The sequence below is a fragment of the Athene noctua genome, chromosome 7 (assembly GCF_965140245.1).
Source record: "Athene noctua chromosome 7, bAthNoc1.hap1.1, whole genome shotgun sequence".
Taxonomy (NCBI): Eukaryota; Metazoa; Chordata; class Aves; order Strigiformes; family Strigidae; genus Athene; species Athene noctua.
Window position 1 is genome coordinate 12,322,298 of NC_134043.1, and position 13,502 is coordinate 12,335,799.

Sequence of the window (13,502 nt, forward strand, 5' to 3'; positions counted from 1 at the left end):
GAAAAAATTCTGACAGCTGTAGGTTAAGCTCCAACAGATGAGAAACCCAGCTGGAGTGAGGTGGGGCTGGATTAAAAATGAAAGGTTTTGAAAGAAGAGAACCTAAGAATGGGTAAGGTTGCTTGGCCGAAGATTGTAATTTGGAAAGTGAGTGCTGTGCATTCAGAAGAAAGCAGAACTGAAATGTGGATTGGAAACTGAGAGGAGAATGCTAGGAGGAATTTGTGCAAGCCACGACCAAGCCTTCTTCAAATCAAGACAGATCATCAATATTTTGCCCACCTGGAGGTTGAAGGACTTCCTGTTCTGTTGCCAAGATTTGATAACATAGTTCAAAATGCAACGTTGCTCCTTTCCCAGTGAGCAAACAACTGTTACTCATCCCAGTTCATCTTGATCTACTCAGTTACTTCATGACATGTAGGCAAAGGATCAAAGAATTGGAAGATGGAGAGCTAACATATCAGAGTGGGGGAACAGGAAAGAAAGGGGTAATACTGTAATCAGGAGTTGTCATGATGACTGGGGTAGTGTGCTAACAGTTAAAACCTTCAAAGAGAGTGGCATCTCTCATAAAGCAGAGGAGGAGCTTTGCCTGAGGAGTTTATTCTTTGGTGGAAACTGGTGTATGTCTTCTTTTCCCATTTTTTTAATGAAAGAAAGACATAGATGTTCATCAGGTTTCAACAGCTCAAATGAAATCAATAACTCCATTCTCAGTTATACCAACTGAGAATCCGCCTGCAAATCTGAAGGTAATGCCATAGCAGGCAAGGATATATTAATATGGTTGCTATTTAATGAGCACAGGCCTGTTTCATTCTGTTGAAAACTCTTTTTTGGGCTACCAGTAGACCACAAAGCTCTTTAAGTTGAACAGTGTGTTTATGTGAATATGTCTAAGTCTTTATAGCCCCCCTAACCACCATAACATGAGAATGACCATAATGATATTTCTTAATTTGCAACTCCTTATCTTCCCCTTTAAAGATCAAGACAAAATACAGTATGTCTGCATTTCTTGCCTGTATATTGTCAGGAGCTACTATATCTCAGAGCATTTGAAAAGTAGATGACTCCATACAGATTTACAATTTAAGCCTAATCCTTGGCAACCATGCTAGAAATTTTTGGTCTAGACACCTTGCAATATTGCACACTTAGAGGTACAGTTGCACCACTGCCCTGGAGTCTCTGAACAATGGCGATCCAGGTGTCAGAATTTTTCATTGGTACTGCCACTATGCTACTGCAGGTAAACCGTTCTAGTGGGAAACTTTTCTGTGTAGGTATCTATCTGTCTAGTCTTATGATTTTGACAGTTTGACTTATCCAAGAGATTTTTCATTTTGTTCTGCCATTTGGCTTGCAAAGAGTATGTGTTTAAAAGGTCCTGTGTCAAGACCTTTCCACTGCATTGCTAAATGTCCAACATTTCTTCCTAATACCATCATCTGTTATGTTTGCCTTCTTTCTCCACTCTCTCTTTCCAGGTCAGAGGCTACCCCGAACCTCAGATCACGTGGTACAGAAATGGGCATCCTGTCCCAGAGGGAGACCATTATGTCATGGACCGCAGCATTCGAGGGATATTCAGCTTGATAATCAAAGGTGTACAGGAAGGTGATGGTGGTAAATACACCTGCGAGGCTGCAAATGATGGTGGGGTTCGTCAAGTGACCGTGGAACTGACAGTGGAAGGTAGGAGGATATTTATGCTGTTGTTACGATTATAGAGTTTAATTAAATGAACAAGCTCTGTTAAACTGTCTGGTTAAAATCACAACTGTAAACACATGCTTTCACTGATGCAAGAGTGAGATTCATTAATTGCATTTCACAGTTTAAGACATTTTGCAGGGAACTACATGTCTATAGCTAGATGAAGTGTGCGTTCAGTTTCAGATGTCTGTGATGATGCCCAGGTAACAAAAGACCTAGATTTAATGACTTTGCTATAAACTTTGTAATTTTCATGGAAGCCACCACTCAGGACAGAAACAAAGGTCTGGAAAGTTAGCATTTTCTCTCAGGCAGTAAAAACTGTGGTGATCTTGGTTGCTTCACAGCCTATCAGATAGGCACACGGAGGCAATGTATTCCTGGAATTCTCCATGCATGCTTCCATTTGCTAAACTGAACGCCTGGTTGTAATTGCATGCTTAATGTCACACGGGAAACAGCCAAGATCAAACCCAGGAATTTTTAAGAGAACATCTGCATATTAGATAGTTGCAAACTGCCAAATTTAAAACTTAAATAGCAACACAACGCCAAGTAAGGATGGAAATCAATTGTACTGCTTCTCTCTTTTCAGTTTGGTCATGTCAGAGATCTGTTGAATATCAAAGCTCCTCAGATCACAACTTCATGTTGAATTCTTGAAGCAAAGCAAAAATCCACAGCAGTCCTGAAACAATCAGCATTTGGGTTTATTCAGTCAAAATCTCTAACAGATATCCTCTGAGTGCATGCTGAAATATGCATAGGTCTGGCATGATTGTTATTGCCTTCTGTTGTAAAAATTACACAAAATCTTTTTTTTCCCCTGGTTTTAAGTTGTGACAACTTTTATGAGTGACCAACTTGCATGGAGGTGAAGAATTTTTTTAAAGCTGTTTTTATATCAGTTTTTCTGACCTGGGTTTTGATGCAGTTTAAAAGCCATTTCATGGTAGTACCCCATGACTGAATTTCTCAGAGCTTAAGAATTACATGGTCTTTATTCTAAAAATTCCTCTATGGATCAAGATAGCATAGTGCAGATTTTTTCTGTTCTCAGCAATGATATCTATGTGGGGCTGACTGCTACTTGAGAAAATGAGTGACTGAAACACAGTCTACTCTTTCCATCCTGCACAGCTGTCCTATTTGACAATAATGTAAATTCTTCTAAGGCTCTAGAACAAATATTTTTTTCACAGCCATCAGGGCTGTTTGTTTCACGCGGCCAATCTGGATCTACCCCAGGTCCTTACCCTTTTTTAATGTGCCCAAGCTACCAGGATGGTGTGTGCAGTAGATGGCGCTGAGCTTACGCCATTTCGGAGGCATCTCCCTGCGGTTCACACCAGCGAGCACGATGAGCTATCGTGCTTCAAAAAGAATCATTTTACAGAAGAGGTAGTCTGAGCTAGCACAGGACTGAAAAACAAACCAAGTAAAGTAAGACCTCTTTCAGAGTCCAAAACCCTTTTTTTTGCTATTTTAATTTGAATTAGTGCTGCACTGCAGAAGTTAGACTCGGTGCTTCGTTCACTTGTGTAGAATATTTTTTCATGAATAATCTGAAGTGTTGTTACTACTGAGGCCAGGGGTTGTATAGTAACTCTGCTAAAACTTGCTTTTGAAATTGGAGAGCCTAACTTTGGACTAGAGATGACATAACCTTATACTGCAGGTGTTGCATTGTTCCTTTATGTTCAAAACCTGGAGAAATGCACATTTTACGTAGTCTTTATTATCTGTAATTCCCAATGGTCTTGATAAAACTTCTGACTTCTTGTCTTTCTGTCCTATGCTTACAGGAAACTCCTTGAAGAAATACAGCCTGCCATCCAGTGCCAAAATCCCTGGGTAAGAAGTCCACTGGCTTTGATATTGTTTAACAGACACCTAAATATGTTTTGGTAGGAAAACATGTAAAATTATTATTTCTAAAGAATGCCCGCTTGTCCCCATTTTAAGTGCCTCTTGCAATTTTTCTTTAGTGCTGATTCACTTTGAGGGCCAGTCAAAAAGGGTTGGATTCTGGTCCAGTTCTCAGTAATTCCTCACTGGAAACATATCCCCAAGGCTCCTTACCTGTGCAAGAATCAGAGTAACGGGAAAGCAAAGGCCGGTCCTTAATGACTCAGTTCTGCACAGCATTGCATTGGAATAAAGTAACCGCTTGGCATGATTTCTCACACTTGTGGGATGGGGGTAGCAAGAATGGCTGGGTGCTCAGAGGCAGGGCAGTGCCAGCCACAGCAACATCTGAAAACAAACACTTGATGTTTGTGAACTCAAATGCTCTAAGGCCAAATCTCCATTTATCCCAAGCGGAACAGCTTCTATGAGAGGTGCTGTGTTAGTAAAATGGTTGAGGCTGTCAGGAAGACATAAGTAGCTTGATACAGCTCCTGCTCCCTCATGCTGACAGGAATTAATCTGGATAAAACCAGAACATTCTGCTGGTATCTCCAATATTACACCCTCCTCTGCTGCAAATTGCACCCTCTTGTCTCTGCTCTCTGATATTCAGAAATCCTTCCCCACATCTTCCATGACCTGACAGTCTCTTTATAAAGCCAGAGCAAACACTGCTTTAAGAGTCACCAGTAAGAAATAAAAGCAACGGAAATCAGCATTCTCTCATGTATATTCAAGTATTTCCAAGCAGCACAGTGGGTAAACTGTAGTTTAGAAGAAAGAATTGTTCTGGTTTGGAGTAACTGTTAGCAAGAATGGTTGATGGGATGATCTAAACTGGCACACAGAAGAGCCTTCTTGCTGCCATGTACTTTCTGCACTTCAGTAAGCATTTACAATTAAGTGAATGCGACTGTTTTTAAAGCCCCAGGCCTAATTCTTCTAACAGCTGAATTAATTTCTTTATAAGTAGCTTGAATTTAAGCAGAATTATTTCTGATTTATATCCCTGGGACTGAGTCACCCTGGATGTAGACAAAAATACTTGTTTCTGATTACGTTAGTGATCAGAATACAGATAGTTAAAACTGAAGATTTTAATTTCATCTTTGATAAGAATATTGTTTATGTATGCTTTGAATTTTAAAATTAACTGAGATTACAACAGTGAAGTAAGTGAAATTGAGTAATCAGAAAGACTTTTACGTCATAATGTCTGTATCACAAATGTGCTACAGGAATACGCACATGCTAAATAACCAAAGCAAGAAAGGACAGTCAAGGTTGCTCTTAGGTTTTGTTATACATTCAGACTTTCCAAAGCACTATCCTAATCCGTTGCATTGAGTTAGAGTGATTGACCTCATTTTTAACTCTCATGTGTTTTACTCCTATTCAGTTCTAATAATTCTATGGTATGGAAAATTTATGCCTTACATAAACAGGGAGGAAGGAAAAGAAAAAGAGATACACATTTCAGTTTGTGTATATCTAGGAAACAGCCATAAAGCTGCAGGCTAGCTAGTAGTTGATTTTCTTTTAATACATTTGTATATGTGTATGGATATATAAATATAGAAACACCACCTAAAGATGGTCACTAAAAGACTTCTTTAATACACATTTATGCTCTTCTTTAGTGCCAGCACGAGGAAGATGATACTAAAAGCTATCAGACATTTAATTATATGATGAAGTGTTTTCCATTTTAGCATATTATGGTCACCCTTCTTTCCCAAGACTTTTTGCTGGTCCTCTTGTCCATGTAAATCCTTTCATTATGGTATCATCTCTTACATAGAAACCTCGAGCTGCCTATATGGCAACCATCATGTCTTGGCAGCACCTTGGACTAAGGCGATGCGGTCTCTGTTAGTATCTGACACCTGGTAGAAATGGTGAGGTATTGATACATCTTACTTGCATGTGGTAAAAGGCCATCTGGAAGAGAAGGCCTTGAAAATGGTTCCGTTTGCTTGAAGTTAAAGGCTAAAAAAAAAAAAAAATCACCATCTGCCATCTGCTAATGTGTGTCTTTGCTGTGCTAGGGCTTCAGAGCAGAGTATGAGTGTTCCCTTTGACATTAACAGACCTGAAGTTGCACCTTTTTTTTTTTTTTTCTTGATATAATACTGCTTGATGTTTTATGGCTGTGTAACTGAGGGTTTTGGACTGCAGTCACTGATGCCACTCTAGTTTCATTCCATATGCCATTTCCCAGACATGCCATCCATGTAAGTAGAGCTGGGCATTTATGCTAACCGACATTCACCTGGAATAGGTGTACTTTGGTTTTGTGCCCTTTTCATGTTTACTTTGAAAACACTGTGGTGAATGAGATTCCAAACAGAAGGCTTCCTCAAACCAAAAATCTGTACCATGACATGTCAGAAATGTTGCAAAAACAAGTTGCTGATTTGTAAATCAGAAATTACTGTGTCATTGCACTCAGTGTCAAAACAAAGTACATGGTAAAGAACTGTGAACAGTGAACAAGTATGCACAAATAATCTATTAGGAGGTAATTAAGAAACAGAAAATGGGAAAAACTAAATGCATTCGGTGTTTCCTATTATTAGGTTTGTCCAGCTCTGCTTATAAGAAACTGAAATTGTCTCCAAGATTTGTTATGTGAGTTATGTGTATGCTGGTTGAGGGTGTGTAGCATCATACCATTCAGTTGCATGAGGAGTCAAGAGCATCACCAGCATTTCCATTTCTACCATTGTCCAGAAAAAAAAATTGTATAAGTACAGTCTTTGTTACCTCCAATTATATATGCCTGTTGGCAGATCACTGGTCTGAAATGCTTCCTGAAGTGTGCTCTAACCACAACAGCTCCCAGTTCTTCTGTAAAACCAGGATGTTGATTGCTTTTCCAGGGGAAGACTTACTGTTCCTCCTGTGGAGCATAGGCCAAGCATCTGGGGAGAGAGTCCACCCAAGTTTGCTACAAAACCCAATAGAGTTGTTGTACGTGAAGGCCAAACAGGCAAATTCTCATGTAAAATAACAGGACGACCTCAGCCTCAAGTAACTTGGTTTAAGGTATGATTTCTGAAAAAAATTAATGTTTTCTTCCTCTTTTGAAATTTTTTGCCCTGGAAGGATGAAATGCATTTGCCATTGCAAATTATCATGGTGAGAATTTACATACAAATAGAAATATATTCTTCCTTATTTTTATGCTGAGTAAACTACAAAAGATAATAGCATTCCTTCTCAATATAAACTTCTCCCTTATCTGTCTCATTGTTGAAAATATTTGTACAAGAAAAATCATCTGAAAACCCCAAACAAGATCCAGGTTCCATTATAAATATAGTGACTATGGGACATACTTGGACCTTACTAAGTAGATGATATAAATAGACAAAGGATGGGAAATGTGAATATTATCATCATCTCTGTTTTATAGAGAAGGTCTGCAGGGATTTAATACTTTAACTGTGGTTACAAAGCAGTCTCTGACAGCTATGAAAATTACAGCTGTATTTCCTAAATTCCACATTGGTGTCTCAGTTTTAAACTGCCTTTTCTGTATCACTCACACTGGGTTTTACCTGTATATTAGAATGAAGATAATGTTTGCAAAGAAAGGAAAATGAATTGAAAAGAGAACTACCTGTTTAGGAATTAACACATATGATTGGGTTTTGGCATGCACAATTGTTTTTTGCAAATTAAAAAAAAAAAAAAATCCAAGGCAGATGAACAACAATTGTTTCAGTCTGACATAAAATAAAGGAGACCTGAGCTGTTACTCCAGATCTTCATTAAAGTTGGGAATTGTGAGCATCTGTCATTTATCAAAAAAAAAAAAAGGTTTAGAAATGAGCAATATTTAAAATTCATTAGACTGTTAAAAAAGCTTTGAAGACTTAAAAGTCCTAGTGCCCCCTTTGGTCACACACAAGATCTCCAACCACTTTTTTTGTTATTAAGGAGACAACTTTCAGGTGATAATTAAATATTACACTGATTAGGCCATTTTTACTGAAACTATTAGTATTTTAGAGAATTACTATTTCTTTAATTTGGAAGAGCAAATATATGACTGCTCTGTTGGCATCCTACTCCCCTCAGGCCTTCAACAGACAGTTGTCTTATGTATAGTAACAAAACAAACAAACAAAAAAAGCTTTTCTCAGAGTTTTATTTTCTTTTAATATATCCAGGTTTTCAGGGGCAGCAGGACGGGTTTAAAGAAACCACAAAAAACCCCAGAAAACTGCTTGTAGAATGGAAAAATGCTCCCAAGTCATTGCCTGCTTTATTCCAAACTTACCCTTCTTGTCTGTAATACAAGAATGACAGGGTACATCTCGGAAAACAAGCAGCCTCTTGCTGTGGAAGCCCTCACTGAGACATCTCCTTCAGCTGGCAGCTCCATCTTGAGCCTGCTTCTGCCTCCAGCTGCCGGCAGTTGTTGAGGCCCTGCTGGCTCTCCAGGCAGTCTGCAATGCAGCTGCTCCACAGCAGCCTGCCTCCAGGCCCACCAGCCTCGCTCAGGTTTTTCAGCCATGCAACTCAGCGCAAATCAAAGAGGATTTGTCATTCAGTTCTCTTTGTTCAGGGCTGTGTGGTAAACAGCGAGTAGGGACTAGCAATCCGGCAGTTTGGATCTTTGCTTTGGTACTCCTTCACACGTGTTTTTGCAGTTTGTTAGAGGTTGTATTATATGTGTTATTCTATAATCTGGCATTCATTCTCGGATCTAATGAATGAAGTATGCAAAGTTCTTGTTATTAGCATCTCCGTGAGTTCTGTTCATGTTTATGTCCTTAAAAAGCATATTTCAACCCTTGCAGGTCTGCATATCTTATTCTGTAAAATACCATGGGTGTGCTGTTCAGAGGCTCAGTAGTCAAACCATTGCTGGCTTGCAGACACCCAGTTCATTCTCTTGAATTTATCCTCAATCCATTGCTTTTGGTTAAATTAATTTTCTTTAGGCTTTCATAATATTATTTTAGCACCTATTTTGAGCACCATGAAGCTGTCTCTCAATAATTCATATGCTCTGTGAAGTGCAAATGTGTTGTTGCTCTTTATCAGAACTTTATTGGCAGGTTGTTGTGGTGAAGCATGTTTTGCATCCCTATTCATAAGGCATGGTTAAACAGGTAATCATGAATGTGTCATGTCTAGAAGCACACAAGCTCAGGCCCACAGTGCTTCTAGCCATGTCAGGATGGCACAGCAGGGTCCTGCTGAGTGGGAGGTATTTCAGCTCTGCCTCAGCATCATGGAAACCAACTTACATGGCTGCTGGACCACATCTGGCTAGTGCCAGGCCTACGCAAGACCACCTTTCATACAGCATGGAAACTATAAACAATTAAAATTTCACTTTTCAGAACCAATGAATAAGCTTTTGTGTAAATGTTTTACTCTGCTTCTTGTTTTCTTTCTCTTTTTCTTACTTACTGAGTTGCAAACAGAAGCTTCTACTGTATCACCACTAAACCCCTGCTGTGAACTAGCTTTTTTTATTCAAATAGGATTTACAGCACCCTGATAGCAGTAACTTGATAAAGACTTCAAGAATGACAGTGTCTGAAAACACTGTAGTGTTTCCCAAATGTTTACTGGCCAAAGCCCTACAAATTGTAGATTTGTGTGCTTTCCCTTCCTAAACTTAGGATGGGAAAACTGCGATGCTTGGTAGCAAGGGACTCCTCTTTAATGGCTGGTACTGAAGCAGAAGCACTGATTTGCTCACATATGAGGCGTTGGTCAATTATTTCATGCAATTTAAAGGCAAAAATTGTCATTCTGATCATCTAATCTATGTAACAGAGAACACAGAACTACATGCATTTCTTCCCGCCTCAAAGCCATACCTTTCGATTTAACTCCAGTGTAGCACTGCAGAGGAGCTGTGTTGCAGCAGTGCCTCTCTTAACCTATTCCTAGTGCCTTCTGCCACCCCCACCTGGGCACTGATGAGATCCTCTTATGCAGGATTTTTTCCAGTTCCTGAGGTGATACAGCATAAAGGAGCTATTGAGAGATAGAGAACTATTCCCTGACTTGGAAGATTCTGCTTAGAAGTGTGATTTTTTTCATCCTGAAACAAGCATGAAGAGAAAACTGGTTTGAGCCCACATATAGTGAAAATAAATTTTTCTAGGAATATGCATATAGTAAATAATGAAAAGTCAAAACCAAACTGAGATGAGTGGGTGGCAAAATGCAGAGAAGAACAGACTCCTGAAGATATGAGTTATAGAACTTTTGGACACAGTTTTTTGTTTATACCATCTGAGTATTATTCATAGAAGAAAGGCTAATAGATAGGAGAAAGGCATTTTGACTTGATGTTTTACCAAAAAATTTCTTGCTTCCCTTCTCTTACCAATAGTTAGCTGTTTTATGATGTCTTGTGATATTTGCAGGGTGATATTCAGTTGCAACCAAATGAGCGTTTCAACATGTTTGAGAAAACAGGCATCCAGTTCTTGGAAATCCAAAATGCTCAGCTTGCTGATTCAGGAATTTACACATGCACAGTGGTAAACAGCGCTGGGAAGGCATCTGTGTCCGCAGAGCTCACCGTTCAAGGTACAGCAAGGAGTTTATAGGAGAGAGCACAAGTGAACCACAGACATTCTTTTTAAATATTGTTTTGTTCTCAGTATAAGCATCCACTTTTTCCCATTATCTTCCTCTCTCTTCATTAAATTATACCGTGATAGCTTGGAGTATGCTACAGCTGAAAATGTGTTGGTTCAATGGGAAAAAGGCTGCCCAAATGATGTGTAACAACTTTCTTTAAAATCAACTTTTTACTTTTACTGTGATTTTGACCTCCATATGTTTCGAACATAGATTTTAATTTCAGCAAATGGAAATCTTGCACTTGTCATTATAATCAGTAATTAATTTGGTATTTGTTGAATACCAACACCAGATGCACATTTATACCAGCTCCCTTTTTGGAAATAAAATTGTACCTATGTTTTTAGAACAAGGAAAGTAAAGGACCATAACTGTAAACTGTAAGAGAGAAAAAAACAGCTTAATGAGATTAAATTTAGGCTTCTGAACTCCCAACCCTGCCTATTTCACTGCTGCTAAAGGAAATAAATGTCTTTGTATAAGTAATTTAGGATGTTCTATTCCATATATGCATTACCGTATCCAGTTCATTTTGCAGTTTGATGTTTCTTAGGGTGCCCTTTGCATCAGCTTCAAAATCATACAGCCTTCAGCAACCACACTAAAGAGGAATTTCGTCAGTCAGTGGGTAAGCAGTCACTGGACTCAATTAAATAATTAAATCAACAGCTGCTGGTTTCAGCTGCAGTCATAAGATCAGTGGGTTACATATGTGCCCAGCAGTGAATTTTTTGATGCCAGATTTTTAGGTTCACATCAATGCTATCACTCTGTAAGATATCAGGAATATAAATAACGAGGATTTACATTTGGGATCCTTAGAACCACAACTAGCTTTTACCACTTAAAGCTGTACTTTTTATCTGTAAGTTCCAATCCGATGAAGCCACTGTAGAAGGAGCTTTTACAGGTTGCCTTTTCAACTGATATTTTATAGAAAGGGCCATTTTGTTCAATAAGCCTTTTTTTAAACATGAAACTTGATCCTTACTTGGTCTCCCTGAAGTGGTGAGCTTTCTGTTGTGTAAAGGGTACATCTGCCTTGAGAGATGATGCGGAACTGGGGTCACAAAGTCAGTTGTGGTATATGTTTGCTTCAGATGCTGACCACATCTCTGAATAATGCGGGCATTCTTTCTTGGATTAGTACAGGTCAGTAAAAAGGGCACTCTCTGGCAATGTACTTGACTAATCGGATGATTCCACTTACCTAACCACAATATATAATACCTAATTCTTTCATTATCAATTAAATCAGGTCATAGGAGTTGCTGCAAGATGCTAGCAGACAATAAAATATCTCAGAATCACTATGTTTTCTTTTAAAGCCATGCAATCTCGTATATAGATAATCTTGTTCGAAGAGCTACTTTTTTTTCCCCAAGTTCCCATAGTGGAAAGTGCAGAGGGAGAGGGAAGATGTTATTTTAATTGACAGGGTTTCATGGTATTGTCCTGTCTGCCACCTGTTGTTATTCAGCTTCCTCTTTGCATTTATCCAGTCTCTTTTCAGCTTAATTTATATGTGAAGAATTTCTGTTACTGTTTATTGACAGTTTACTGAAGTGAGGTCAATGGGTAATTTCCCTCTCTCACTGCAACTTTTGTGGTTGTGTAAATAGATTCTTTCCGTCACTGACTGGTGCGGCAAGTCCAAGCATTTACACGTGGATTTTTTCTTGCAAAACACAGTGGAAATCAGGGTATCATCCATCACATGCTTTTGTCTTTTCCCTGAGGCAGAGACTCTGAAAGCAATTTTATGAAGTATTTGTTGATGACATGCAAAATTCATTATTACATGTCTTTCTACTGTAGCTTCTAGTCTCACAGCTGACAACAGTATAGATGTAACTTTGATCTGACCAGGAGAAAACAAGCTGCATCCTGTAGTGTTAACTAAGGAAAAATGGAGAAATGTGGTTGGTACTTGATCTGGATTGGTATTTCTCTCCTCCCAACTGTTTATTATCTCATGCTGCCCCCAAGAGAAACAAATACTGTCAAGGCTTGGTAGAATGCATGGAGGATTACACACATATGAACTAAGACACTGACCATGGGCAAGTATATGCTCAGTTATATCAGCCCAGCTGATGAGATACCTTGGCAAATCAATATAGCTCAGCCGTGTTCCCAGATTTCCTAGTGGTGTTGCAAAGTGAAGAAATGTGATATTGTGTTATTCATGTTAAATATGCTAATGCTTGCTACACAGCAAATAAGTTGGTAAAAGCTTACAGGTGGGCTCAGGTTATGGAAGTTTTTACTACCACTAATTTGGTTTTGTGTTTAGCCAGAGGACAGCGCAGTTTCACTGTGGGCATGCTCAGGTGGAGTACTAACAGTTTGTCTTTCTCCACTTCTCTAAGCTCTGTGGAGTTCCTGTAAGATTTGATGAGTTGCCTCCCAGTTGGAATCTCTTCCATACTTCTCTCCCTCAACAAGGAGCCTTTGAGGCTAACAGAACCTTTAGTTCTCAAGGGACTTGAGAAATTAGTTGACCCAGCAATGTCTCAGCTAAGCAGCTTGCTGTTGTCCATATCAAATTTCAGGTGTGGTGATAGTCAATCTTGACTTCAACGGATTGAAAATATGAAGAGTAAAGGTTCTTAAGTATATTCTTTGCTTAAAATCTTTCAAATATATGGAATTGTGTACAGTATTGTATGTATAAGTTACCTGGTTTTTCTTTTTTTATTTCAGGTCCGGATAAGACTGACACATATGCTCAGCCACCATGGTATGCTTTTACTGGAGTACTTGCTCAGAATATTTAATTGCAGTGCACTAATTTTGACACTTACTGCATGCACCTTCCTCTCAAAGTGATAAATCTTTTTGGGTCAGTCTTTATTTGGAAGTTAGAAAATGTTTACTTGGAATGAGATTCTCTCTTACTGCCAAATTCAGCTGTCCTGGTAGACTCCTACAAAACAGTTGGTGGAACTGGTGGCAACACTATGAAGTACACAGTTCTGGTCTGGTTCGGGAAAGCAAAATTTGGATGGCTTTATGCTCACTATTCCCATGTAGCCAAATAGTTACATAATTTGAACAAAAGCTATGTGAGGAGATACTATACTCTCTACCAATTGTCAAATTTCCTTTTTGGAGTCAAAAACCTGCATGCATCTTGTCAGTATTGAGCTGGTTATTCTTTGCTGTCATAAGCAAAATGTGGTATGGCCGTGGTATGGCCATGGTCTTTGCTGTTCTCTGAAAACATATAGAAAAGCATGGGT

At 38.9% G+C, this 13,502-nt stretch overlaps 1 protein-coding gene across 1 annotated transcript in view; it reads left to right on the forward strand.

The window, feature by feature from the left end:
- MYLK (myosin light chain kinase) overlaps nt 1-13,502 on the forward strand; it is a 217,669-nt gene that overhangs the window by 89,185 nt on the left and 114,982 nt on the right. Inside the window, 5 exon segments of the mRNA XM_074910281.1 lie at nt 1,494-1,701; nt 3,528-3,576; nt 6,516-6,681; nt 10,035-10,200; nt 12,964-13,000. Coding sequence (XP_074766382.1) covers nt 1,494-1,701; nt 3,528-3,576; nt 6,516-6,681; nt 10,035-10,200; nt 12,964-13,000 — 626 coding nt within the window.